This window comes from Ustilago hordei (assembly GCF_900519145.1).
Source record: "Ustilago hordei strain Uho2 genome assembly, contig: UHO2_contig_15, whole genome shotgun sequence".
In the NCBI taxonomy this organism is placed as follows: Eukaryota; Fungi; Basidiomycota; class Ustilaginomycetes; order Ustilaginales; family Ustilaginaceae; genus Ustilago; species Ustilago hordei.
This window is the reverse complement of record NW_024545281.1, coordinates 144,518-169,852: the sequence shown is the minus strand read 5'-3', so window position 1 is coordinate 169,852 and position 25,335 is coordinate 144,518. Positions and strand designations below refer to the sequence as shown.

Below are 25,335 nucleotides of genomic sequence, written 5' to 3'. Positions count from 1 at the left end.
CCGACACTCTCCAGCCTTGCGCCCAGTCACGGCTCTTCCGGCTTGCTTTCATCCGACCCTCAAACCCCCCAGCATCTCTGCCTCCTTAAGAATCCGCCATTACTCCGAGTCGTTGCAAGAGCATCAACGATATAAGCTCAATCAAAAAATCAAAAAAAAAAAAAATCAAAAAATCCCGCTCGAGCGAAAGAAGATGGCCTCGGCCCCGACACCGGCACCCTTTCCAAATCAACGCTTGCTTCCTCATCTCTCCAGCACCAACATCGGAGCCGCCATCGATCTTGCTACTATTTCTGCCATCTCGTCAAATACTTTTTCCATCCCTACCTTGTCCTCGCCGATACCTTGGCAAAGGGCGACCCAACCTCGCCTCATGTCGTCCACCCAATCCTTGGCCCCAAACCCAAAGGCCTACAACACACTCGCCTCCGCATACAGCAAACGCAATGGAACCGCCAACACAGCAACCACTTTGCCTACAGCCTTGGGCTCTGACGAAGCGCTGACTCAAGCATATGCAGCTCGCCCTCTGCCGCAGCACATGCCATCGCATACCGGAGTCGAACCATTGCGCAGTCGAGTCTATGGTTTGACCACCGACCTGCGAGAAACCAGGGCAAACCCAGCCAACGCCAACACGCCAGCACTCGACGATGCCACCAAGATGGCACGTCTGCTCAACCAGCAAAAACCCAACTTCAGCGTCGAGGTGATTGCAAGTTCATTCGACCACCGTGGCTATCCCGTCCTCTCAGGTCGAGCTGCTACCGTGCGCGGTGTCGTTCGCATGCCTGCCACCAAAGGCTGCGATGTGATGATGACCATCTCTGCACACACCACTTCTGGTTCGCCAGCAGCCGTATGGCAAGGTACCGCTCTGGCGCCATGGTCGACAGGAGGTGAAAAGACGGTTTTCGAAACTCAGGACCGCCTCGTCGCCAACTACGATCTCGTACGTCCACCTGCTGCTTACGCGCCAAACAACCAAGAATCTGCGGATCAAGATGATCTGATTCTACCAATCCCTTTCCAGGTGCAACTGCCGCTGGGTAAAGCGACACGTCTCATTGACGGCGAGATGCAGGCCGTTCCCGTCTCGCTCCCGCCAAGTTTCGAGATGAGCTCCAAGCACGCTGCTCAGGAGAAGCGAGACATTCGTCTTGCTACAAAGGGCAAAGCCAAAGGTCCAATGGCGAGGGAGCTTATGGAGAAGGGCTTCGAAAAGGTTTACAGAATTGGATGCTACTACCAGGTTACCTGGACTCTTTTCCGTCCCAGCAGTGACAAGTCGAAAAAGTCATTGAGCAAGTCAGGCAAAGACACGGTCGCTGAGGGTGACTCTTTGACATTGCCCTTCATCTTCCTGGGCGAGCCAACGACAATGCCTCCTCACCCACCTACCTTGCCCTCCATCATCAGTCCGGATGTGTTCCTGGAGCCAAACGCGACACTAGGCGACCAGTGGACTGTTCACCGTTCGCAAGCAAAGTGGACAGGCTCATTGCTCAAAACATCACCAAGGACGCTCGATATAGAGCTGCATATTCCCAACCCACCTGTCATCCAGGCACCTTCTGTGTTACCCATCATGGTCGTCTTGCGACCCACCGACCCCACTTTACTCTCGCAAATTCGAACACGTGCGCTAAGCGAGACTTTGACCACGCCAGGATCGCCAGCTGTCACCCAAATGGGCGACCCGATCGAGATGGTCACTTTACCTGGCATGTCTTCCAGCGGATCGACAGTGGCATCACCTCCACCGCAGCATCAACACTATCAGCATCAACACTATCAGCATCAACACTATCAGCACTATCAGCAATATCAGCACTATCAGCATCAGCAGCAGCAGCAGCAGCAGCAGCAGCAGCAGCAACGCGACCCCGAAACTGAATCGATCAAGACGACACGCAGCACTTTTTCCAAATTGATCAAGCCTTCCATGAGTTTGGCTCGACTGCCAGGATCCTTATCCCGCAAAGGTGGATCCAGCATCTTCCGCGGTCGACGTCCCAACACAGCACCCAGCTCTGGCAGCTCCGATACTGGCTTCACTGATGCCATGACTGATAGGACCTTTGTAGCTGCAGGTGCCATGCCAGATCTTGTCAGCTTGGTGTGCGTTTCGCTGATTCAGACAACCTTTAGCAGCAACGACAATGTCAACGATGGACCCGAGCATCGCAGGAAATTGTTGTCCGTAGCAGACCTGGAAGAAGTGGATGTGCATGCTTTGCTGCTCAACTCGGACTCTTCTGGCAGTCAGTCCGGATCTCGACCTGGTTCCAGCCGATCACCGGATGAGATGATGCAGATTAATCAAGCAGCCGCAGCAGCTCGAGCTGCAGGTCTCAGGGTGCTTGTTGGCAACCTTAAGGTGGCAGGCACCACTCCACCTAGTTTCCGCTGTCATGGGCTCGAAGTCAAGTACGCGCTCAAAGTGGATCTCTTGCCCGCCAACAGGTATAGTAGAGGCGATGGCGTAGAAAAGGCGTTGCGTAATTTGGGTATTGGTGGTCGAAGTCGTGGATTCTCAGATGGCATAAGTACTACTGCTTCAATGCACACCCAGACACAGTTTACTTGCTTATCAGGTGAGGCGGCGAGCAGTCCACCTACTACACCGCCTAATGTCATGTCTCCTTCTCTCTTCGGCTCTCGTTGGCCGGGTGTGGGTGTGGGTGTGGGTGTGGGTGTGGGTGTGGGTGTGGGTGTGGGTGTGGATTCGCAGCAGCAGCAGTCTCGTCCAGCCCTCGCCAGGCGCACCTCCTCCCCTCTTAGTGGAAGCGGCAAGGGCATCAACAATACGCAGAATGTAGGAATGGCTATTTCGACTAACGAGGAAAGTGCAGTCCCTACCGAATTGCCTGAAGCACAAGAAATTCTTTCGCCTCGAATGCAAGCCTCTTGCCGTACTCCACTTGCACCTTATCCGAACGCATACCCGCAGCAGCAGTCGATGGGAGCAGGTAGAAGCACCCCGTCAGTGTACGGTTCAGGCATGTCGAGCGCCGCCTCGATGAGAACCGGCTGGGGAAGCGGTCATTCGATTTCCGAAGCTTCTCATATGCAAAGCAGTATCTACATGTCAGAATGGGGTCGGGATAGGAAAACGGTTTCCAAGATCAACAAGACGATTGGAGAGATGTGGCTCGATGTTAGGCTTGTTAGAGGTTATGGCGCCTACTAAACAGCCTCAGCAGACAGAGATTAGGGTTATAGCTGTTGGCTGTTGGTCTTTCTGAATCGTTCTAGTTGGCCCTGGCGCTGTGCTGCAATTGATATTCATCCATACCATCCTCTTGGCCAGGCTTCTCTTGGCCAGGCTTGATATGTGTTGGTCTCGTGATCAATACTGTAGTTGCACATGAGTCTAAAATTATGCACGGACGCTGTTGGCAAGTGAGCGAGATATTTGCACCTCTGACAGCCAAACCAGATGGGCAGAGGGTTTGGCGGTTTGATATCTACACACCAACTACCTTGCCTTGCACCGACTCACTAACCGCCATTTCTCGTAGCATCTTGAATCAAGACGATCGAAAGCGAGCCAAAGCCGACTCTTGAAGCAAGCCATATGCAAACACAATCCTCGTCGACAGGCTCAAGCATAGCGCATACTTGACATCAGAAGCATCAACAGCCACAACTCACCCATCATCCGAAAGCATGACTTGCACAACACTCCTCGACCTGCCGCTGCCGCTGGTGCTAGACTTGATCTTTCCGCTTCTCCCGACCTCGACGCTTCTAGCGCTTCGTCTTGTCTCTACTCGCTTTAAAACGGTTGTCGAAGACCAAGTACTGTGGAAAGGAAAAGTTCTATCTGACTTCACATTCCCGCTTCATGCGACTGCGAGGATGGGTGGCTGGTTCAATTTGTACCGCGGTCTCAGCTGTCCCGATGTCTATGTGTGGGGGCAACTCAGTGAAGGAAGGTTAGGGTTGAAAGTGGATCAGTTAGGGGGTGAGGTGAGAAGAGATGTCCTGGCTTGTCGTGGTGGTTTACCTTATCCTTACAAACTCAACACTTTAGCGGTGAGCAATGCCAGCAATCCTCGCGCCAGTGGAAGAATAGCAAGAGAAGCAGGAAGAGTAGGGCAAGTAGGGCAAGTAGGAGGGATAGTAGAAATAGTAGCAGGAGGATGGTCATTCCACGCACGAACCTCTTCCGGCAAAGTGTTGCATTGGGGTACGATGGATGGAGAATGTTTTGCTGGAAACCAATCTTCCTTACGGGATCCGGGCAAACAAGTTTCTACACCAAGGCTACTGTCTGCTATTCCTGACCAAGTGCAATCGCTAAGTGGTGGGCGGTCTCATGCTGTAGCCTTGACAAAAGAGGGGAGAGTTGTTGAGTGGAGATCTTGGGGCAGTCTTTGGTTACATGACTCTTTACCACCCTCCCTACTCCCTTGTTCGACTTCGCAAGCTTCGCAGACCGGAGCACAAACCAGTGCGGCCAGGAGTGGGATCAAACAGTTGGAAGCGGGATGGAGTTTCACCTCTATCCTAGACGAACAGGGGAATGTTTGGCTTTGGTATTCTGACTGGACTCAGGATAACTTTCGGGAGCAGTATTATGGAGGATATGAACAAGCGGCCATCATGTTTGCTGATCCTCCTGGACGCAACTCCCAGACTCTCTTTTCTGTCTGCATTACTCCACTCCAGCTTCCCCCACTCCCCACTTTTGCCCCTATACGCCCTGACCAACTGGAACAGGAACAGGAACAGGAACAGGAACAGGAACAGGAGCAGATAACCCAAATCGCAGCAGGCGAAGACTTCCTCATAGCTCTCACATCCCACGGCCACCTATTCCGCCTGGACCTACACCTTGCCCCCACCAACTTGGGCGAAGAGCAAGAAGTAGTGAGACAAGTGCAACAAGCGAGACCGGGGGAATTCGATCAACCCGGCAATACAGGTGCCTTGGTTCACCGGCTCAGAATGCAACGCTACCTGCAGACAAGAGCACAGTGGCAAAGGTTGCCGTTATTTGAACAGCCGGACAAGCTGCAAGGCTTTCATAAAGGATGGGTGCTGGATGGTAGGAGCAAGATTGGTCGGCTCAGTCATATTTCTGCCCATTTCCGAAGGTTTGTTGCCTTCCTGCCCCTCCATTCTTCCTCCAAGATGGTTGCAAAGGGAGAAGATGGGCAAGATACGCTAGTCTTATTGGGAACTCCGGATAGGATCGAGCCGGAGCTCATCCCGGAATTACAGGCTCGAAAAGTAATCAAAGTGACTATGGGAGACTATCATTACGGAGCACTAACATCCAAAGGCCAGATTCTGACCTGGGGTGAATTTTCCAAAGGCGCTTTGGGCAACTGGAGTCCTACCTGGCTTCGAAACTCTACCAACACCTCACAGAATCAAGAGCAAGAAGATCAAAGAGAGCGCCCATGGCTTTCGAACCTAATCGCGCTCCCGACTATCTTGGGCAATAGAGGTACGGCAAGACAAGCAAGAATAGGATTTGCCGGTAGAGCAGGTAGAGCAGCAGCCTCGAATAACGCTCTAAGCGAGCACCAACAGGGACACCTGAGAGGGGAGACGCAACAACATGTCGAGCGGCCGGTAACAATCAGCATCCATCCCGAGCCAACTTTGGACGCAGGGGAAGATGGAGGAGGGGGAGACAAGAGAGGGGGAGAGCCATTTGCGTTTGATATTGCGTTTGCTGGATGGCATAGCAGCGCGTTGGTTATGTATGCACCGAGTCCTGGTGCGTTGGGAACAGAGGACGAGGAGAGAGAGGAAGAGGCGAATGAGGATGAGGATGAGGATGAGGATGAGGATGAGGATGAGGATGAGGATGAGGATGAGGATGAGGACGAGGTATTTCAGGATGCAGAATGAAGAATCCTATTGTCGTTCAGCGTTTGTTTTCATGCATAGCTCAAGAAGACGAACGACGCAAATCAAACTCACAAAAGTGCTAGAAGGCTTGCAGATCGGGCAAAGATCAAGATGGTGCATTGCAATGAGCGGTGTGTATGCGTGAGGAAAAACTAAGCATGTTGAGCAAGAGCAGCCATGGTATTGTGCTGAGGAGGCGATCAAGTGGATTGCATCCCTTTCTGAGTGCCCAAAGCAGTCATGGTGCAGTTGACAAGTTTGGGATCATCGTAAAACGAAGAAGGAGCAGCAGGAGCAGCAGGTTGTTCGCTCGTTGGAGTGGTTGAAGCAGTGTTGGTAGTTGAACTTGTGGTGGAGGAAGGGTTGGAGGAGGATTGGTTGGAGAATGTGTATGGCGAGAAGGGTGCTTCTTGGTGCTGCTGTTGCTGCTGTTGTTGCGGCATGGTCAGTGGAGGAGCAAGTTGTTTACTTTCTACACCACCACCAGCGGCGCTCAAGTTTCGATTGCGAGTTGAAGAGATATCGCGACCAGCACGGGAACCATTATCGCTATGCGTACTAGGATCAAGCTGGGGACCGCTTGGATGACGATTGGCGTTGTTACCACCAGCATCACTGTTCCCGCTTCTACCCTGACCGCTACTAATTCCATCGCTTCTTCTACGCTGACCATGCCTGCCACTTGCTTCTCCTCCATCATCACCACCACCACCACCATTACCATTCGCCCTACCACGTCCATCTTGCTCCTGCTCCTGCTCCCCACTCCACCATTCGCTCGCATTATCATCCTTCCTCGTCTGACTCAACCTCGTCAGTGTCCCCAACAGACTCGACATATACTGGAAGTCAACCGTCGTCGTCGTCGTCGTCGTCGTCTCCCCACGCTTTCCACTCTTCCCTTCCCTACGCCTCCGCACACCAGTGGCGGTGGCAGTGCGATCCAACAAGGCAGAAACTACATAGATGATCTTACTGACCAAGGAATGTCCATTCGAAGCAAGTGCGTCGAGAGGCAAGCTGTTGAACACACGCAACATGTTCTGTGCTGCTTCTTGCCATTCTTCTTCCCCGAACTCTTCAGGGGCGGAGCAAGGCGAGGCTTGACCGAGTCTAAGATCGTGGATGCGGGTGGAGACGAGTTGGCGATACTCGGTGACGAGGAATCGGATGAGAGATTCAGTGGCGACGATGTTGGCGTGCATAGTGCACATCGGCGACAGAACAGGTGTCGATGAGGGGCCAGGCGAGGGGTGGAAGACGTTAACTAGGTCCATCATTGTGAGGCCACCAACTGAAGCCGCTGTGGGGTCGACGAGAATATCGTTATTGCCAGCATTGCTACAAGGCGATGTTGCACTGAGGTGATTGCCCAGAGCTGTCTGTGTGGCAGCGTCAAAGCCAATGGCCTGTAGCAAGGGTGCGTGCTGCTGTCTCTGTTGCTGCTGCACAAAGTTGAGCGAGAGGATGGAAGCACCTGGTCGACGGATAGGCTCTGGAGGAGCATGCGTGTACACTGGCTTGCGAAGCTCTTGAGGCATGTCATCGATCGCCTGCTGAATGCGACGCAGGACATCCACAAGGTATCGAATGCGTGACCTCGCAACCGGCAGATCATCGATCGGGAAACGTCGATCGCGTCGATAGGACTCGAGCAGCTCGAGCATGACCTGATGCAATCGCGTAACAGTCAAGAAGCCCGACAATACACTTGGCGTTCTCTGAATGTGTCCCGGGTTTGCTAGCGCCTGCTCATCGAGAGCAAGAGGCAGATCGACAGATGCATCAATAGCGTGAATCAGCGCCGGCTCGTCTTGAAGGATTGCGATGATCGTTGAGCTACCGTGGAGAAGCCAGAAGATGCGCTTTCGCAGCTCGCGATCCACTGCATTCGCAATGGGTGATCGGTAGTGTGAAAAGGAAGAAGCGTCAAAAGCGTATGGCGTTACACTTGTGCTTGTGTCGTTCTTGCGCTGGTCGTGCAAACCGAGCGTGTATGCGACTCGCACAGCCTCGGCGAGGACTGCATTTGCAGCGTTGGTCTTGCCGACAGTGCCAAGGTAGATGTGGTCACAGTAGAGCGTGTTGACGTGAAGCAGCCGAGGCGGGTCATAGACGCGGGGCTGCATTCGGCGAGAAGTCAAGTGGCAGATGCGGTGGAGCCTTCGGTACATGGACCAAGGGGCTGGAACCACGCTCCTTGGACACTGGATCAAGGTGTACGACGTCAAACTTAGGATAAAGGCCAAGAAAGCGTCGTCACGCTCATCTCGACGATTGAGGAGGTGGTGAGTGAAGGTAGGAGGATGCACAATGGGCAGCAAAGGCCAGAGGTAGTGGAAGTAGAGCGAGACAATTGACAGGAATGTCTGACGCGGGGCAATGTCTTGGAGCGATCGTGGACGAAGGACAGGTGCGCAGTACATGGTGGACAGACTTGGCTGGGGGGCCGTCGAGCTTTGGTTTTGATTGAGATTCGAGTGGGAGCCAAAAGACGATGCCGAGGGCTGCTGTTGGTGAGGCAGAGATGCTGCAGGCGATGGCACACGCGAGAATGATGGGATAGATAGCAGTGCTGCGGTCGAATCGGCATGGCCAACTGCAAGGTGGAAGGAGTGCAAGTGATCTACTTGAGAAGGCGTCGACGCTGGCTGTGCCTGTTGCTGCGGTTGGCTTTGCAGGTGGGGCTGCATGGACTGCTCGAGGGCTGCAAGCGGTGCTGCAGATGGTGAGCTTCGGGCATCAGACCGCGTTGCAGCTTGGCAGGACGTAGAGCCGGCGTAGCTACCTGGTGTCGCACAAGACGCATTCGAGACGCTCATTGATGGAGAAGGTGCGGACATGTTGGCGATATTGTGGGAGGAAAAGTGGAAAGGCATAGCAGCGAACTGGCTAGGCATCATGGCGAGCATCGAGTTGTGGAGGTAGCTATCCAAGTTGGTACCACCGCTCCACGAGGAGGATCGTGTCTGGGTGCCGCTGCCGGATGGAGATGCAGATGCGGATGCAGATGCAAAGTTGTGTGCTGCGAGTGGGCGGTAGCAGCTGTCGTCGGCGGGCAAGCCTGGGATGAGAGTGTGCGGGAGATGCTGAGCTCCAGGTGTCTTGCCAAAGCCAAGGGTAGAGGTTGGAGAATGGGATGAAGCGGGAGCTGCATGTTGGCAGTGATGGTGTCGAGTCTGCGTCGAGGCTCTGCTATGCAATTGCACTTTGGCCTCGCTCCTGGCTGTCCTTGCAAACGAGCTTTGAGGACCGGGACGCTTGGGAACATAGTCGAAGGTGCATCTGGCATCGATGGCTCTGCATTGAAGGCATTGATTGTGGGGCGAGGCGTCGAGACCATCTACTTGAACACGGACGCACTTGATCTTGCGGGAACGACATGTGTCGCAAGACTGTGGTCGTTTCTTCTTAGCAGCCTCTTGTGAGTTGCGCTCGAGTCTAGCATCGTCGGCAGAGCGCTTGACCATGTCGACGCGGTTCTGAGTGATGGAGGAATGGTGCCAAGACATGATGCTCTTGCTCAGGCAAACGTTCCAATGTGATCATGCCAGTTGACGTAAGCCATTTCCGGTCAGATCGGGGGGGAAAGATCGGGGGGAACCCGATCTGACCGGAAATGGGGTGATCCAACTGTTTATATACATCTCAGTGCTCTTTGTATGCATGTATGATATTTAGCATTGTGAGGCCAAAGACATGAGTGAAACTACAGAGAAACACTACACCAGTTATCCACTGACTGGCATCTTGATGTCCAATGTCCAACAGTCAGTCCAGGTAACATGCTAAACCCAAGTGAGCAAGGTTGGTGTTAGATGTGAGCTTGGCATAGAAGTTGCATACTCTGAGAGGCCACATGCTTTACTCCAAGAGGTCACATGCTTCAACTGTTCCCCTTGCCAACTGAGCAAATGAGCAGTCCAATGTTGGTCATTCCTAGGTCTTGTCAAGTACAAGTAAAGAGATGTTGGGATACCGGTTTGGTGAGGAAATCCACAATGTTTTAGTTAGTGTCAGAGGTCTTGCACCTAAAACCTGATATCTGTGATAGGAATGCATCTATTACGATTCCTGTCGAGATATGTGGTAACATGTTGTGTATTACAATTTCTATCAAGGTATATCATAGAGAAGCCTCTATCACTTTTCTCACCCAAAGATGTAGTAACATGTTTGCTATTGCAGGTTTTGACTGACCACTGTGGACACTCCATCCAGAGGTAGCTTGGCATGATCAATAACTGGTACGAACTGGTACTAACACCAAGGTCTGGTGTGATTGAGATTGTTGGTGGTGCTGACACAAGTGTCCAGTGTGTTGACTGAGTGCTTGAGGTGATCCCCAGACTGCAGTGGATGACTGCTGTCAGTTCTATGATTGCGAGCCAGACCACAGGTTACTATGAACTGCCTTTGGTGTCAATTGTTATCTGGACCACAGGTTACTATGAACCACCTTCAGATTGTCAGTGAGTGGTGATACCACACATGTGCTACAATGGAAGCAATCTATTGTGATTGCAACTTGCTGATGGAAACTACTAAGTATAATTATGCTGAAGTGATAACTAGTAATATATGGTGTAGAGTGGATGGGGATCCACTTGTATGTTATGATGAAGTGATTTATGTGTTGGTATGGTGTTGCCTGCGACACCGCTCCTGCTTCTCCTGAGCTGTATGTCGACCTCTTTGACACTGCTCCTCCTCCTCATGACCTATATGCTGGTGTCCTCAACACAGCTCTCCTTCCTCCTAACTGGTGACAGTTCTCTTGACCCCTATCTTGTGAACCCGCCTGTGTGGTAACCAACTGCATGCTTCTGAGCTTGGTCCCCTTCTTGGCTGAACTTGGTCCTGCTCCTTGTATGTGAAACCTTTCCAGCTGTCTTATCCTTCCCCTCAACAATGGAGACCTTTGTCAGGGGTCTCATCTCCGTCAGGGGTCTCATCTCCATCAGGGGTCCGTCCTGTCAGGGGTCTCGCGCCGGAAACCCAGGTCGGTCTGTCGAGATACTCAGTGACTATCAAACTGTGTGACAGCTATTGTCTCGGTATCTGTCTTGATGAGCTAGTCATTTGGCGACTATCAAGTTGCACAGTGACAGCAGGTGGCATTCATTGTATATACTATCGTAGGTTTTGGCTGACCACTGTGGACACTCTGTTCAGGGGTAGCTCAGCATGATCAATATCAATATGTAGATTATGATGACACCAAGGTCTGGTGTGAGTGTTGATGATGATGAGGTTGATGGTGTTGGTGATAGGGTCAGTGAAGGTTGATGGTAATGAGGTTGATGGTGTTGGTGATAAGGTTGGTGGCATCAACACAAGTGTCCAGTGTGTTGACTTGATGCTTGAAGTGATCCCTGGACTGCAGTGGACTACTGCCTTCGGTTCTATCTTGATCCAGACTGCTAACCTGCTATGGGGCACCTTCGGATGTCAGGTAGTGGTGATACAACACACACACTACGATGAGGAACAACCTTGATAGATTGCTGCTATGCTGACTGAAACTAATATATACTTATGCTGAAGTGATAACTAGTTATGATGATGTGTAGAGTGGATGAGGATCCACTTGACCTTTGATGATGAGAAAGCATGGTTATATACCTCTTCACAGCATCACCAGCAATGCTGCTCCTGCTCTCTCTCCAGAGAGTACCTTCTTCATCAAGTACTGTTCAGGAGGCCTCTCCTGCTTGCTTGGCACCCCTGTGCCTCTTGAGCTGTGTCAACTCCTTTGACACTGCTCCTCCTCCTTGCTATCCTGCTTGTTTGGCACCCTTGTGCCTCCTGAGTGGTGTCGACTCCTTCGACACTGCTCCTCCTCCTCATGACCTGGTGTCAACTCCTTCGACTCTTGTCTCTCGAGCCCCTGAGTGGTAACCATCTGAGCTTGGTCCTCTTCATGGCTGTGCCTGCTCCTTGAGCTTGGTCCTCCTCGTGGCTGTGCCTGGCCCTCCTCGCATATGGCTCGGTCCTCCTTTGCATGTGAGTCCATAGGAGTCCATGGTCTCCATGGAGACTGCACTATGACCATGCTCTCTACTGGTATCGACTAGATCTTCGATACCTGTGCTCCTTCCATATGAACCAGTGACCCTCCTGCTTCTTGAGCATCCAGGCCCATGACACGTCCCACTTCATCTGGTGGTGACCTTCTCCCTTGTTTGGCATCCTCCTCTCGCTGTATCAGTGATAGTTGTGCCTCTTGAACTGATTCTCATGAGATCTGTCATACTTAGTGTGGTATTACCATTCCCACTGAACTCTGTAGTAATGACCTCATTCCTGCTGATCTTGATGAGTTATGCCATAGAGTTGCTTCTACTACCAATCTCAATGAACTCTGCCTTAAGCTCTCGTTTAGCTCGATCCCATGATTTCTGTGCTCTGTCATGGGAGCCAGATGTGCAGGAAGCAAGAAGAGTTGAAGTCATATGAAGAGGAGCACAGAAATCATGGGATTGGGCTAACTGAGAGCTTAAGGCAGAGTCCACTGAGATCTGTAGCAGAAACAACTCTATGGCATAACTTGTCAGGATCAGTAGGAATGAGGTTGTTACTACAGAGTTCAGTGGGAATCATAATATCACACTGAGTATGACAGACCTCATGAGAATCAGTCCAAGAGGCACCCCATCACTGATACAACAAGGGGAGGATACCAAACAAAGGGGAGGACACCACTGGATGAAGCAGGGGTCTGGCACAATGATGAAGTCAGTGCCAACAGATGGGCACTGATGACAAGAGGCTGATGAAAGGGTGCAGGTCACCACTCAGATGAAGTGGGACTGGCCCCTAACAGAGATGAGACAGCAAGAGATATCCATCCATCCACAGAAGGCAAGGGAAGTGGTGTGAATGAGTGGCATCACAAGATGGATGGGGTGGATAGTAGGGATGAGGAGGAGGAGCAGTGTTGTGGGTGACACTGCAAGAAAGGTATATAACCATGCTCCCCATCATAGTAAGTGAGTGGAATGCCATCCACTCTACACCATACAAACTAGTTATCACTTCTACTCAAGTATACAATAGTTTTCAGTCAGCAAAGTAGCAATTGCAAGTAGATTGCTTCCATCATAGCATGTGTGTTGTATCACCACTCACTGACATCTGAAGGTGGTTCATAGCAAACCAGCAGTCTGGATAATGATAGAACCAAAGGCAGTTGTCCACTGTGGTCCAGGGATCACCTCAAGCACTCAGTTGACACACTGGACACTTGTGTCAGTGCCACCAACAATTGCATTCACACCAGACCTTGGTGTCAGTGTAAAGTTCATACAAGTTATTGATCATGCCAAGCTACCTCTGGATGGAGTGTCCACAGTGGTCAGTTGAAACCTGCAATAGCAATCAATCTATCACATACTCAAGTGAGAAAAGTCATAGAGGCCTTCTACAACAGATCTTGATCAAAATAATAATACACTGGGCTTTGCCACATATCTCAACAGGATCTGTAATAGAAGTGGTTCTAGTACAGATATCAGGTTTCAGGTGCATGACCTCTGACATAGTGAAAGTATATATACATTTGTGCAGCATTGCCTGCAACACTGCTCCTCCTTCTCCTGAGCAGTGTATAGATCTCCTTGACACTGCTCCTCTTCCTCCTGATCAGTGTGAAGATCTTCTTGACACTACCCCTATCTTGTGACTCGTCGTGACCTTGTGGACACTTCTATTGTCCTCCTGCCGTTCTATATGGACACCTTTTTGACCTGTGTGCAGCCATTTCCCCGTGTGGTAACCCCACCACATGCTCCTATGCTCGGGCCTCTTCCAAGCACATGTTCTCCTTCCATATGCCTCCACTCGCCACCTACGATGGCAACAAGCCTCCTATGGTTAAGCGGTTGCTCTTATGCAATTGCTCGACTCACAATGCATTGATGAGCCCTTCTCGCAGTGCATGTGGCGAAAACTGCTGGATGGTCTCGTTCAGTTGAAGTTATGCAAGACACTGCTTCGTCCGGGCTACGTTCTAGCTCCTTTTGCATAGGTGTATTGTAGATGCAATGCTTAGGATTCATCATGGACTAGGGCTACAGGATCATGTGTATATATACCTTTGTTTGGTCCATGAGAATGTTTATCATTACCCTCTGAACTGTGGGTATCACGAGGTGCCTTGGCATTGTCTTCCTTACGCTTTGGGGTTCTTGCAGTAAGATATTGCCTTCAGTGTTGATTGAAATTCGGACCGCAGTGGAGTGCTGCCTATGGATGATGTCAAGGAGCGGTGATACAACACACACGCTCTGAGTAGAAGCAATGCCCTGCAATTGCAACTATTGACAAGATAACTAAGGATACGTTACAGTAAAGATATGATTAGTTCAGAGTAGAGTGGATGAGACTCGACTCAACTACTACAACGGCGAGGATGTGTATTATATAGACATTGACAGTGTCGCCTGCAACACTGTTCCAGTTCCTTCTGCGAGGAGCATCGCCATAGCAGCTCAAGGATCATGGCCGTTGCGCTTTCTGAAGATCAACTGCGGCGAGATGAGCGACAAGGGCGACTTTGTTATTCTTCTTTTGGAATGCTTTCCATTAGCTCGACCCGAGAACAAGGTTGATGAACTCGACAATCCGTTCTACATAACCCTCGGGAAGCTTGTGAAGGGTGACGAAATCCGACGCCACCTTCTGTCTGTCCTCACCCCGATTGATGGGCAAGGGCAAAGGATCGGCATGGTCGGAAACGTCGATCTGAAGCACAAAGTCATATCGCTTGCCTTGAAACAACTCGCCCTGTACCTGTTCTCCTTCTGCTGACAGCTCGGTGGCAGGCTGCCTAGCTTCGATTGCCGCCCTGTGCTGAAGTTGTTGAGCCTTGGCAGCTTGGTCTACAGCTTCGCTCTCTGAGAGTGCTGCGCCCTCCAAGTTGCTATCAGCGGCCGAAGCCGAGGCTGGACGAATGGAATAGACGCGAACAAGGCCATCACTGCATCCGACAACAAGGTCTTGCGACTCTGGCAGCACTGCGATGCTCCAGACTGATACCGCTGGCACATGTACTGTTTGCAGCAACTCGTTTGAAAGCCAGTTCCAAACGCGCAAAGTGCCGTCCTCTCCACTGCTCACCAGTCGTGGTGCCTTTGCATCGTGTTGGATGTAGGCGGCTAAATCGTAGACTAAGCTCGTATGGCCTTTAAGAAGGCGCAGAGCATCACCGCCGTTGCCTTGGCAGGCACTACGCCTTGGATCGAGTGACCAGATGCGAATCGTACCATCGTTCGAAGTTGAAGCGAAGAGCTGCTCGTTATCGTACAATGGCGGCAAGCAAGCATGCCTGTCTTCGAGCTGCTCATGTGGCGTCGGCAAAGGTGGTAGGCAAGCTAGAGAACGGACGACATCCTGGTGACCAGCATAGACAGTGTGCAAGGTCTCGCCATGGAAAAGCCGGATGAACATGTCGGCTGATGATGTCAAATACCTTCCTTGTCCAGGATCAGCGTGGCCCTGCTCCACCGCAGCTGTTGTAGGAGGTTCGAGGATCTGCACTCCCCAAACAGCTGCGTCGTGACCACGCAACACAAACTTGCTCTTCCACTTTGCACTGCATGGTTCTGTCGGATCCCAGACCCATACCCGTGCGGTGGTGTCCCAGCTACCGGAGATGAACACTGGTGGTTGTGCTTGTTGCTCTCCTTGCTCCTCTGCCAGCCTTTGTGGGCTGTCATGAGCCTTGAGAACCGAGATGTTGTCCCAGTGGTCGGAAAGCGTTTGGATTGGTTTGTCGGAACGCAAAGGCTCGAAGCAGCGAATCTGAGAGTCGAGATTCCCGATCAGCACCTGTCCCCGCGGAAGCGCAAAGGCAGGACTGGGAGGAAGGAAGCAGACCGCATTGCAAAAGCGCCGACCTCGAAAGGTGGCACCCTTGTCGAAGCTGGCTGACGAAAAAGAACGAGACCAGTAGATGGCTGTCTCATCGCGCGATCCGGACAGTAGAGCTTCTCGTCCAGATAAAGTGTCTAATGTAGTGGCCACCGAACGGACCTGCACAACGGTCAAGATCCAGGACGGTCAACAACCTGTGCTTCTCATCGTCTCAACAAGACATGGCTTGATCGACTCACATCAGAAGTATGGCCTGGCAGTACGTGTGTAAGATGGAAGGCTGCATCTTGCTTTGAAGACGATTCAGCCTCTGTGCTTGCCGCCATGATCGATATCAGCCAAGCGAGAGGAAGGTCGTGGCAGCTTGAAGCAAAGCCGGTGTTGCTCTTCCATCCCTTGCCGCACGAGAAGCTGTAGCGCAGACGCAGGGCCCAGAAAGAGGGAAATATTTGCAAGGTCGATGTTGAAGCGGACACTTGCGGAAATGCGGAAATGCGGAAATGCGGAAATGAGAAGATGATGGTAGGAAGGGAAGGAGAGAGAGGGGGTTGCGACACCTGTGGTTGAGCTAAGCTGCGCACGCCATGTCTGAGCGCGTCGTGTTGAAAGAGCGCGTTGTGTCGAAAGGACGCGTCGTGTCGAAAGGACGCGTCGTGTTGAAAGGACGCGTCGTGTTGAAAGGACGCGTCGTGTTGAAAGGACGCGTCGTGTTGAAAGGACGCGTCGTGTTGAAAGGACGCGTCGTGTTGAAAGGACGCGTAGAGTGGCTCTACTTCCGCGTCATCTTCCTGCGCACAAACTCAGCGGGAGAGGATGTTAGATTGCAGCTTCTTAGAGAAAACGACTGATCAATTAGGCAGCTCCAACGTCTTCTTCTTCTTCTTTCTCTCCATCATCCATCGTTGTGCTACTCCTTCTCTCGACTCAAACAACACACACTACAACTGTCACAAGATGTTGGAAGCTCGTCTCCGAGAGGCTGTCCTTGTAAGTCAGGCAAGCATCAAGCTTTTGTCAAAGACCAGCGTCGCTGACTCTTGCTTCTCGCTTTCTCCTCTCTCGCTGTCGACAATGTATGCGTGCTACGTACCAACAGCTCAAGAAGGTCCTCGACGCCGTCCGTGAACTCATCACGGATGCCAACTTCGAATGTTCTGAGGACGGAATCGTAAGTCGCCTTTCCCCTCCTCCCATCACGGTGGTCCTTGTTGGATACTGAAGCCGCATCTCCCTCCACGGCAACCCTCTCCATTTGGCAACGCAGCGTCTTCAAGCGATGGACAACTCCCACGTAGCCCTCTCCGCCATCGAACTGCGCAGCGACTGTTTCGAAGAATTCCGTTGCGACCGACCCATGTCTATCGGCGTCTCCCTCTCTTCGCTGGGCAAAATCCTGAGAGGCGCAAACAACGACGATGTCCTCTCTCTCAAAAAATCCGACGATGGCGATACATTGCAGATGACGTTCGAATCGCCCAAATCAGACCGAGTCGGCGAATTCGAAATGAAACTTATGGATATCGATTCCGAGCATCTCGGCATCCCAGACACCCAGTACGATGCTGTTGTCAAGATGTCTTCTTCCGAATTCGGTCGAATCTGTCGCGATCTCGCCAACATTGGCGAATCGGTCAAGATCCAAGTCTCGAAAGAAGGCGTCAGCTTCAGTGCTGAAGGAGAGATCGGTGCTGCCAGGATGACACTCAAGCAGGGAAGTGGAAGCGCGGTGCTTGCCGATGACGATGATGATGATCACGATGATGATGTCAAACCGGCCAAGAAAAAGAGAAAGGCGGATGGTGGTTCAAGCAGCAGTGCAGCTCAGGTTCCGGTCAAGATCGAGATGCAACAGGCAGTGAATCTCACCTTTTCGCTCAAATACTTGTCCAACTTTGCAAAGGCCGCTCCATTGGCAGACGAAGTGGAGTTGCATATGAGCAACGAGGTTCCCCTGCTCTGCGAGTTTGGCTTTGAGAATGGTTATGTCAGGTTTTACCTCGCTCCTAAGCTTTCCGAGGATGACGACTAATCCTTGGTATCTCAACGTCTCCCTTCTGTCTTGCTGCTCTGCTTCTTTTGTACATCAACCTTTTTTTTTTTCAATCCAGCTTTTGTTTACCGTCATGATCGTGTTCGCCTTCTCGTCGCGGATGCGTTTCAAGACTGTGTTGATCAGGCCATGCCGGGAGAGGGGTGGGGGGGGGCGATCACTTTCGATCGACGACAGAGACACTGAACAATTTCGGCTTGTTCTCCTCCTTTTCATAGCCGATATACCTCGCTGTCATTGCCTCCTCCTCTCCCCCCACTGGCTTGGACCTATTATTCCGAGCAGGGAACAACTCCTCCAACTTATCGGCAACCATCAAACCCATCCCCGCAAAACCTACTCCCCCCCGCCCGCGCCAAACATCAACAATGTCAGCATTCCCCTTGCAAAACAGCTCTACAAAAAAAACAAGGATCAAAGGAACAACTTACCTGCACCACAAGTCCAAAACACAAGTTTCGTCCGATAAGGCAGAGCCTGATAACTGGCATAGATCGAACCTACCTTACCCCGCGACCTCCTTCCTTCTTCCAAAGCGAAAGCATAGTCTGATGCAGAGAGAGGAGAAGGTAAGGAACGCGCGGGAGGAGCAGAAGGCGGTCGTAGATCTTTTTTAAATACTGGTTGAGAAGCCGATGTTGATGCTGATGCACCTTGCCGTTTTAGTCGGACTGCAGTTGTAGTTGCAAACGAACGCCTGGCTGTAGCAGAGGGTAATATGGTCATTGCCTTGCCCAGCATCGTGCCAACTACCGTCCAGGGGATCTAATGGCGGATGAGGGGAGCGAGGCAAGAGGGCCGTCGAAAAGATCGTCAAGGTGTGAAGAGAAGCAATGGAAAAAAAAGGAAAAAAAGAAATTTCTCCCTTTTCTTCTCAACCTCTCGCTGGGTGATACTCATGCTTCTCTCGCATGCTGGAAAGCATCAAGACTCATGCTCCTACCACTCACATCCACGGACAGTGTCTTCTAAGATATCCCAGCACCACATTGCAAGGCTGCAAAGTACCGAAATCCATTCAAGTGAATGATGCCAACTACAGAGCAAGCACCTTGGCAAATTCACCGCAAACTCTCTCTCTCATCTCCTCAACAGCCCCCACTCTCTCCGCATCCGCTTCCTTGGGGCTAGCCTGCAAAAACTTGCCATACACTTCCCCAACCCGATCGACCACGGCACCAACTAGCATCCTTTGCACCTCCTCATCCTCCACCCACAGCGCCCCCTTTTTTGCTTTCTCCGGCACAACACTCTCAATACACGTCTCAAATGCTTCATACGTACTTCTCCACCTTGCACCGCTTTCGTCCAATACTGCGTTCTGATCAGTGTATACGCGGAGGGGCAAGATGATCGCATCAGCCCAGAAAGCTGCGATTTGGGCGATGAGTCCGGCGAGCTTGGCTGAGATGGTGGTTGTGGTTGGATTCATGTCCAATTGTCCACCCTGTGTCGGCTTGGCATCGGGACAAGTGCGGTCGGTGGTAGTGGAGGAGGGATAGAGCAACCTGCCAGTGTTGGTCCAAAGAGAATTGATCGCGTTGACGAGGGAAGGTAGGTCTACAAGTGAAACTGAACCTCCACTACCCTGTCCAACATGGCCAACGCGAGGATTGGTAGTGTTTATAGACAAAGCCTCATCGTGAGGTTGCTTGAGCACCAATTCAGCCGAAACCACGGCCTCTCTCAAAATCTCCAACTGTCTTAGCTCAAACAACCAGCCATCTTCCCTCTCCACTCCACCCTGCTTTCGCCTCACCAACGCCTGTGAACCTTTGCCCACACTCATCAAACAGGCCTCTACGGCAGCAACGGCCATGCGCCTGAAAGCAGGCGCCGACACACGTGCCTGAAGATGAAACAAGACCTCCAACATGTACCCCACGGGCGGGTAGTACGTGGAAACAAGTTCCGGCGGGAGTCTGAAGAGTTGCACTTTCTCTTGCTGAGTTTTTGAGGTGGATGCGGCGTGCGATGCAGATAGGGCTGCGTCGAGTAGGCCTGCTCCTGATTTGCCTCGACGATGCTTGGTTGCTGCTACCCCAGCTGCTGTGAAGGTTGAACAACAAGATTTGTAAGCTCCAAGACGTTCCGGCAATTCCAGATGGCCATCTTGCTCCTTAGGCGTGAATTGGGCGATATTGCTTGCGATCATGATTTCCGCTCTTGCTGATAGCCGGGATTGCGTCTCGTTGAGCAGCGGGAGCAGGCTTTGCGACCAACCAGGATCAGCTGCGTTCGAGTGAACGGCATCGGAAATAGCAGACCATGTCTGTGCCAGCACTACCAGGTCTTCTTGCTTGGCGAGCTTCGGTCGTAATCTCGATGTCACCGTCTCTGCCAGCTCTGAAAGATAGGCATTGAGGCCAGCGTCAAGCTTGTTCTGCTCATCCTCCGCGCCATCGCCGCCAAAGAACTGCCGATACAACTGATACTCTCCCTCCAAAAGGTGACGGAGCAATTCCGTTGCCGCTCTGGCAAGCTCCACAATGGGCGGCGAAACATTTGCCCCCGATTGCGCAGCTGCTATTGTCTGAGCCTCGATCTCAGTAAACCTCTGCAGCAGAACACGAGAGAGTGACGGCCTCCGGTACTGATACCATGCAGTATGGCATTCCTGCAGCAAGCTTTCAAACTCGGCTGCCGCCGTAGAGACACTTGACCAAGAGGAAGCAGAAGCTGGAGTGCAAGCTCGTTTCTGAAGCTCAAAGATGAGTGGGCGCAATTTCGTCAGCTGATGCGCTGCATCGAGGAAGAGTGCATCCCAAGTATCCTTTGCAAGAAGAGAGGACCGAGTTGCATGTGCAGCGCCACAATCAACCTCTCGGCCCTTCCCTTTGACATGACTACTGGCAGTAGCAGGAGCAGCTTTAGCATCGACTGCAGACTCAGGACGAGCCTGCATCTGCTTTACTCGCTGCGCAGTGCTTTCTGCTTGAGACTTGATATCCCTCACGACCGCCATCTTGGCCAATGTCGCAGCTCTGGTAAGGCAGTGAGAGTATCGCATTCTATAAAGCGCTGCGTCGCGATAGGACCTTGCCGGTGCTTGGTGCAAGAAGAGCAACGCCATATCGAGCTGATCCATGAGCTCGAGAAAAGAGGGAGAATAGACGATGCTGGAGTCGGGCGAGCTAAGCATATTCGTCGCATACGGTAGCAGAGTGAAGAAAGAGAGCCGCGAAGCGATGTCTTGGGCGAAAGTGTCGAGATGGGTCTGTGAGTCGAGTAGCGCCTGTGCCTGCTCGCGAATGCCTCGCGACGAGTCTTGCACGAAAGCGGTACCGGCACGAAGCTGGGATAGATTGACCTGACATGCTTCGAGTTGGGCTAGGAGGTCATCTGCGGTAGAAGTTGCTTCGGAGATGCGTTCGAGTGCTTGCCGGTGAGAGGTCTGGGTGGACGAGGTGAGGGAATGCGAGAGTTGCGTGTACCATGCTAGGAAGCCTTGGGCTGATACGAGGGGTGCTGATGCGTCTGGTAGTGTGATAGATGCGAACGGAGCCTCCTTGCTGTCTGCACCGTTCAGCGCGGGTGAAGGATCTGTTTCTGTTGCTGGCTCGCTGCTCTTGGCCTGGCTTTGTGAAGGAAGCGATTGCTGCTGTTTGAAATCAGACGAGTTGCGATGAAGCCATTCCGCCAGACCGTTGACCGAGGCTCGCTGAGATGAAGTGAGCGGTGCTTTGGTGTTGGACCATTGATCGAGCTGTACAGGTCGAGCTGAGGAGCTGGTCATCGATGGTGGCGGTGTTGATATTGGTGGCGCTGGTGTTGTTGGCGCTGGTGGCCGAGATTGCGAGCAGGCCATGGTGTGTGTCAGAGAGCTGATCACCGCCCAGCTATCTGCTGATCGGATGGCTGAGTCGAGTGGCGATAGAACGGCTGACTTTCAAGGTCTCTTGCTCTCAAACAGAGGCAGAACTGTGAGTGTTCTTCTTCTTCGGCTCTTCCGAGGCGTGTGACTAAGGCTGACACTTTTTTTCCCACGCCTCCAATGGGCACAGACCATGTGCTTGATTAGAAAAGGCCTTGAGAAGCGAGGCTTAAGTGGAGTTGTGAATCGGAAGTTGCGACTGTGAATCGGAAGTTGCGACAGTGAATCGGAAGTTGCGACAGTAAATCGGCAAAGCGTGGGAATAGGAGGCAAGTGCTGTGCTGTTTCGCACTCGGAGTGATTGCCGTTCGTCTTGGCACTCGCATCTATCGTCGGTCGGCGTATCCGACATCTCATTCATCCTTTTCGCTTCATCCGATTGCAACCCCACCGCCGCACTAGATTTCGCCCTCACCGCGAGTCCAGCAGATATCATTCGCCACCCACGCTTTCCTAGAGGGCAGGCGGATCACGAACTCCTCTCTACTTGCGCTCAGTACAAGAGCGTAATATAGCTCTGCTCAGCAACAATGGCGGATCAACGCCCCCTCGTCGTCGATAATGGTACCGGCTTCGTAAAGGTGGGCTATGCTGGCTCCAACTTCCCCGAGCATGTCTTTCCATCCATCGTCGGCCGTCCCATCCTTCGAACGGAAGAGCGTGATGCCATCTCAAGCAATACCGGCACCCAGATCAAGGACATCATGGTCGGCACCGAAGCAGAAGAGCTGCGCAATTACCTCCAGATCAACCAGCCCATGGAACACGGTATTGTCAAGGACTTTGGCGACATGCGACACGTTTGGAACTATACTTTCGACGAGAAGCTCCGCATCGACCCACAAGGACGCAAGATCTTGCTTACCGAACCACCCATGAACCCCAAAAAGAACCGCGAGGAGATGTGTCAGATCATGTTCGAAGAGTACGGTTTCGACGGTGTCTATGTTGCCATCCAGGCCGTATTGACGCTTTACGCTCAAGGTTTGCAGACTGGTGTCGTCGTTGACTCGGGCGATGGTGTTACGCACGTGGTGCCAGTCTTTGAAGGCTTTGCATTGCCCCATCTTACCAAGCGTCTCGATGTCGCGGGTCGGGATGTGACACGTTACCTCATCAAGCTCCTCCTCATGCGCGGCTACGCTTTCAACCGTACTGCCGACTTTGACACCGTTCGACAGATCAAAGAGAAGCTCTGTTACGTCAGTTACGATCTCGACCTTGACAAGAAGCTCGCCGAGCAAACCACGACGCTCGTCGAAACCTACACACTTCCAGACGGACGTCTCATCAAGGTCGGTTCCGAACGTTTCCAAGCTCCCGAATGCATGTTCCAGCCTCACCTGGTCGATGTCGAACAGGCCGGCGTTGCCGAGTTGCTTTTCAACACCATCCAGTCTGCAGCTGTAGATACACGTTCCGAACTCTACAAGCACATTGTCCTTTCTGGCGGTTCGTCCATGTATCCCGGTTTGCCAAGTCGATTGGAGAAGGAGATGAAGCAGCTCTACCTCACCCGTGTACTCGACGGTGATGGATCCAGGTTGAAGAACTTCAAGATCCGAATCGAGGATCCTCCTAGGAGAAAGCACATGGTTTTCCTTGGTGGTGCCGTGCTGGCTGATATCATGAAGAACAGGGAGAGCTTCTGGATCTCGCGTGCAGAATGGTACGAGCAAGGTAAGGCCTGTCTTGATCGATTGGGGCGTCACTCTTAGATTGCATTACAAACCAGCCAGCTCCACCTCTCCTCTCGAGCTCTGCACCTCACTCGATCCCTCGATCCCTCGATCCCTCGCAATACATTGAAAGTGAATTTGATCAGACCTGTTGGCCGTTCGTGTCAAGCAGAGGATGGTAGTGTGAGGCCTACATTGGACATGAGGCCAGTTGTTGCTAGCCTTCGATGTTGCCTTTGCCGGAAAAGGTGCCGAATTGAGCTGCTACAGAAGCGCGATTTCTCCCGGCGTTACGCAAACGCGCCTCAAGTAAAATGCCTCCATCCGCTCGCTGCACACCGGACTCTAATTAAAAAAAAAAAAAAAAAAAAAAAAAAAAAAAAAAAAAAAAAAAAGGTGAGGAGAACGGGTCCCGATGATCAACGATCGGTGAGAGTCGCAGCAGGATGTCACTGCTGTTTAGGACAGAAACACATATACTCAATTGACTAATCAAACATGGTGAGAGCCTAGAACCATCAGCTCGATATATATACATCTGTGTGGCACATGCCGAATGTGGGTGTATCCTACTTAATGACAAAGTCTGACAAGGAGCGGGACTAGGTTGTACCCGATCTCTAGTGGGATCGGCTCTGTCCGATCTCTTTCTCCTCTATCAGATCGGCTTCGCCCGATCCCTCCCGTATCGTCTGATGTCAGCTTACGTCATCATATTGGATTGCTACTTTCAGCAGACTCTTCTGTCTCGAAGCTTTTTGCTTTCTTCCACCATCATCGCAGGCTTCACAACACACGCCCTTCTCAAGAGTCAAACCTCAAGCCTGGCAAAGAACTCTGCTTTAGGGCTGCCATCCCGACACCTGCACACAACTAAGCGCAACCATGGCGCAAGCACAACCCCTCCAAGGAGTCTCAATACCACGCTACGAAACTCGCTCCAGCGCCGCTTCCACCTACACCGTCTACGCCGTCGTAGTGCAACTCCCCGTTCCATCATGGACAGTCTATCGACGCTACTCCGAATTCGTTCGACTGGATAAAAACCTTGCTGCTTCACCCGCCTCTTCCGCTGGCACAGGTGAACCAAGCGGAGCGGGTAAACGAGCTCCTAAACCACTTCCACCCAGAGAACGTGCAAGAGGATGGAAAAAGACCTTTTCCGGCTTTCTCTCCTTTGCATCCGGCGACCAAGGCAACAATGACTTTGACGAACAAATGTGGCTCAAGCATCGTATGGCGGCACTCGAGACATATCTCAAAGCGATCGTCATGCACCAAGATCCTAGCTGGAGAGAAAGTGAAGCGTTCAAGACATTCATCGAGTGGCCCATGTCGATCAAGATGGTCACTACCCCATCAGCATCCTCTTTCTCTTCCTCTTCCTTTCCCTCTGCTGGTGCTGCGGCTGCTTCACCACGTGCACCTCGTACAGCAACACACAACACAACATCCATGCCAGGCACTCTCCCACCAGGCACCCGCGTCCTCGGTTCAGCTGCAGCTTCGAATCAACCTCGTCCACCAGCAGAAGAAACAGACACCACCCGACCCCTCAACAAGGCCCAACTCTTCCAATCTCAAAACGATGCAATGGACCAACAAGATCAACAGCTCAACAATCTCACCGCTATCCTACGCAGACAACGACAGATGGGTGAAGCCATCAACCAGGAGTTGGGCGAACAGACCGAATTGCTCGGCCAGCTCGATTCAGAGGTGGAAATTACACAGGCAAAGCTAAGCAAAGCGGATCAGAAGATGGATAGCTTTGATGCAGGAAAAGCAAAGAGCAAGGTTGGGTTTGGGAACAAGTTCTAATCCGTACTACATTGCATTTTCCATCTTGAAAACAGGAATAAGCTATGTCGACTCGGTAGGATACTAGGACTCGTTTCGGGGGCATCGTTGTAGGAGGTGGACGAGGACGAGGGACGAGGAGGAAGATTCGGAAGAAGAGCTTGCTGCGTGCAAGTTTGGATGAT

General features: G+C 52.0%; 9 protein-coding genes across 9 annotated transcripts; 5 read left to right on the top strand and 4 right to left on the bottom strand.

Moving 5' to 3' along the window:
* Positions 1-193: 193 nt before the first annotated feature.
* On the top strand, positions 194-3,193 carry UHO2_05733 (uncharacterized protein; the record flags this gene model as incomplete). Its single annotated transcript, XM_041558632.1, has 1 exon — positions 194-3,193. The coding sequence occupies one exon, from the start codon at positions 194-196 to the stop codon at positions 3,191-3,193; it is 3,000 nt and encodes a 999-aa protein (XP_041414566.1).
* A 479-nt stretch (positions 3,194-3,672) lies between these two features.
* On the top strand, positions 3,673-5,871 carry UHO2_05732 (uncharacterized protein; the record flags this gene model as incomplete). Its single annotated transcript, XM_041558631.1, has 1 exon — positions 3,673-5,871. The coding sequence occupies one exon, from the start codon at positions 3,673-3,675 to the stop codon at positions 5,869-5,871; it is 2,199 nt and encodes a 732-aa protein (XP_041414565.1).
* Positions 5,872-6,071: 200 nt separating this feature from the next.
* UHO2_05731 (uncharacterized protein) lies at positions 6,072-9,383 on the bottom strand (the record flags this gene model as incomplete). The annotated part of the gene is made up of 1 exon (XM_041558630.1): positions 6,072-9,383. The coding sequence occupies one exon, from the start codon at positions 9,381-9,383 to the stop codon at positions 6,072-6,074; it is 3,312 nt and encodes a 1,103-aa protein (XP_041414564.1).
* A 5,074-nt stretch (positions 9,384-14,457) lies between these two features.
* Positions 14,458-16,073, bottom strand: UHO2_05730 (uncharacterized protein; the record flags this gene model as incomplete). The annotated part of the gene is made up of 2 exons (XM_041558629.1): positions 14,458-15,906; positions 15,987-16,073. 2 exons carry the CDS (start codon positions 16,071-16,073, stop codon positions 14,458-14,460), a joined length of 1,536 nt encoding a protein of 511 aa, XP_041414563.1.
* A 628-nt stretch (positions 16,074-16,701) lies between these two features.
* Positions 16,702-17,776, top strand: UHO2_05729 (putative proliferating cell nuclear antigen; the record flags this gene model as incomplete). Its single annotated transcript, XM_041558628.1, has 3 exons — positions 16,702-16,734; positions 16,844-16,915; positions 17,012-17,776. 3 exons carry the CDS (start codon positions 16,702-16,704, stop codon positions 17,774-17,776), a joined length of 870 nt encoding a protein of 289 aa, XP_041414562.1.
* Positions 17,777-17,954: 178 nt separating this feature from the next.
* On the bottom strand, positions 17,955-18,538 carry UHO2_05728 (uncharacterized protein; the record flags this gene model as incomplete). The annotated part of the gene is made up of 2 exons (XM_041558627.1): positions 17,955-18,133; positions 18,229-18,538. 2 exons carry the CDS (start codon positions 18,536-18,538, stop codon positions 17,955-17,957), a joined length of 489 nt encoding a protein of 162 aa, XP_041414561.1.
* Positions 18,539-18,833: 295 nt separating this feature from the next.
* Positions 18,834-21,605, bottom strand: UHO2_05727 (uncharacterized protein; the record flags this gene model as incomplete). Its single annotated transcript, XM_041558626.1, has 1 exon — positions 18,834-21,605. The coding sequence occupies one exon, from the start codon at positions 21,603-21,605 to the stop codon at positions 18,834-18,836; it is 2,772 nt and encodes a 923-aa protein (XP_041414560.1).
* Positions 21,606-22,201: 596 nt separating this feature from the next.
* On the top strand, positions 22,202-23,389 carry UHO2_05726 (putative actin-like protein ACT2; the record flags this gene model as incomplete). The annotated part of the gene is made up of 1 exon (XM_041558625.1): positions 22,202-23,389. The coding sequence occupies one exon, from the start codon at positions 22,202-22,204 to the stop codon at positions 23,387-23,389; it is 1,188 nt and encodes a 395-aa protein (XP_041414559.1).
* Positions 23,390-24,235: 846 nt separating this feature from the next.
* Positions 24,236-25,171, top strand: UHO2_05725 (putative endosomal t-SNARE; the record flags this gene model as incomplete). Its single annotated transcript, XM_041558624.1, has 1 exon — positions 24,236-25,171. One exon carries the CDS (start codon positions 24,236-24,238, stop codon positions 25,169-25,171), a length of 936 nt encoding a protein of 311 aa, XP_041414558.1.
* Positions 25,172-25,335: the final 164 nt, after the last annotated feature.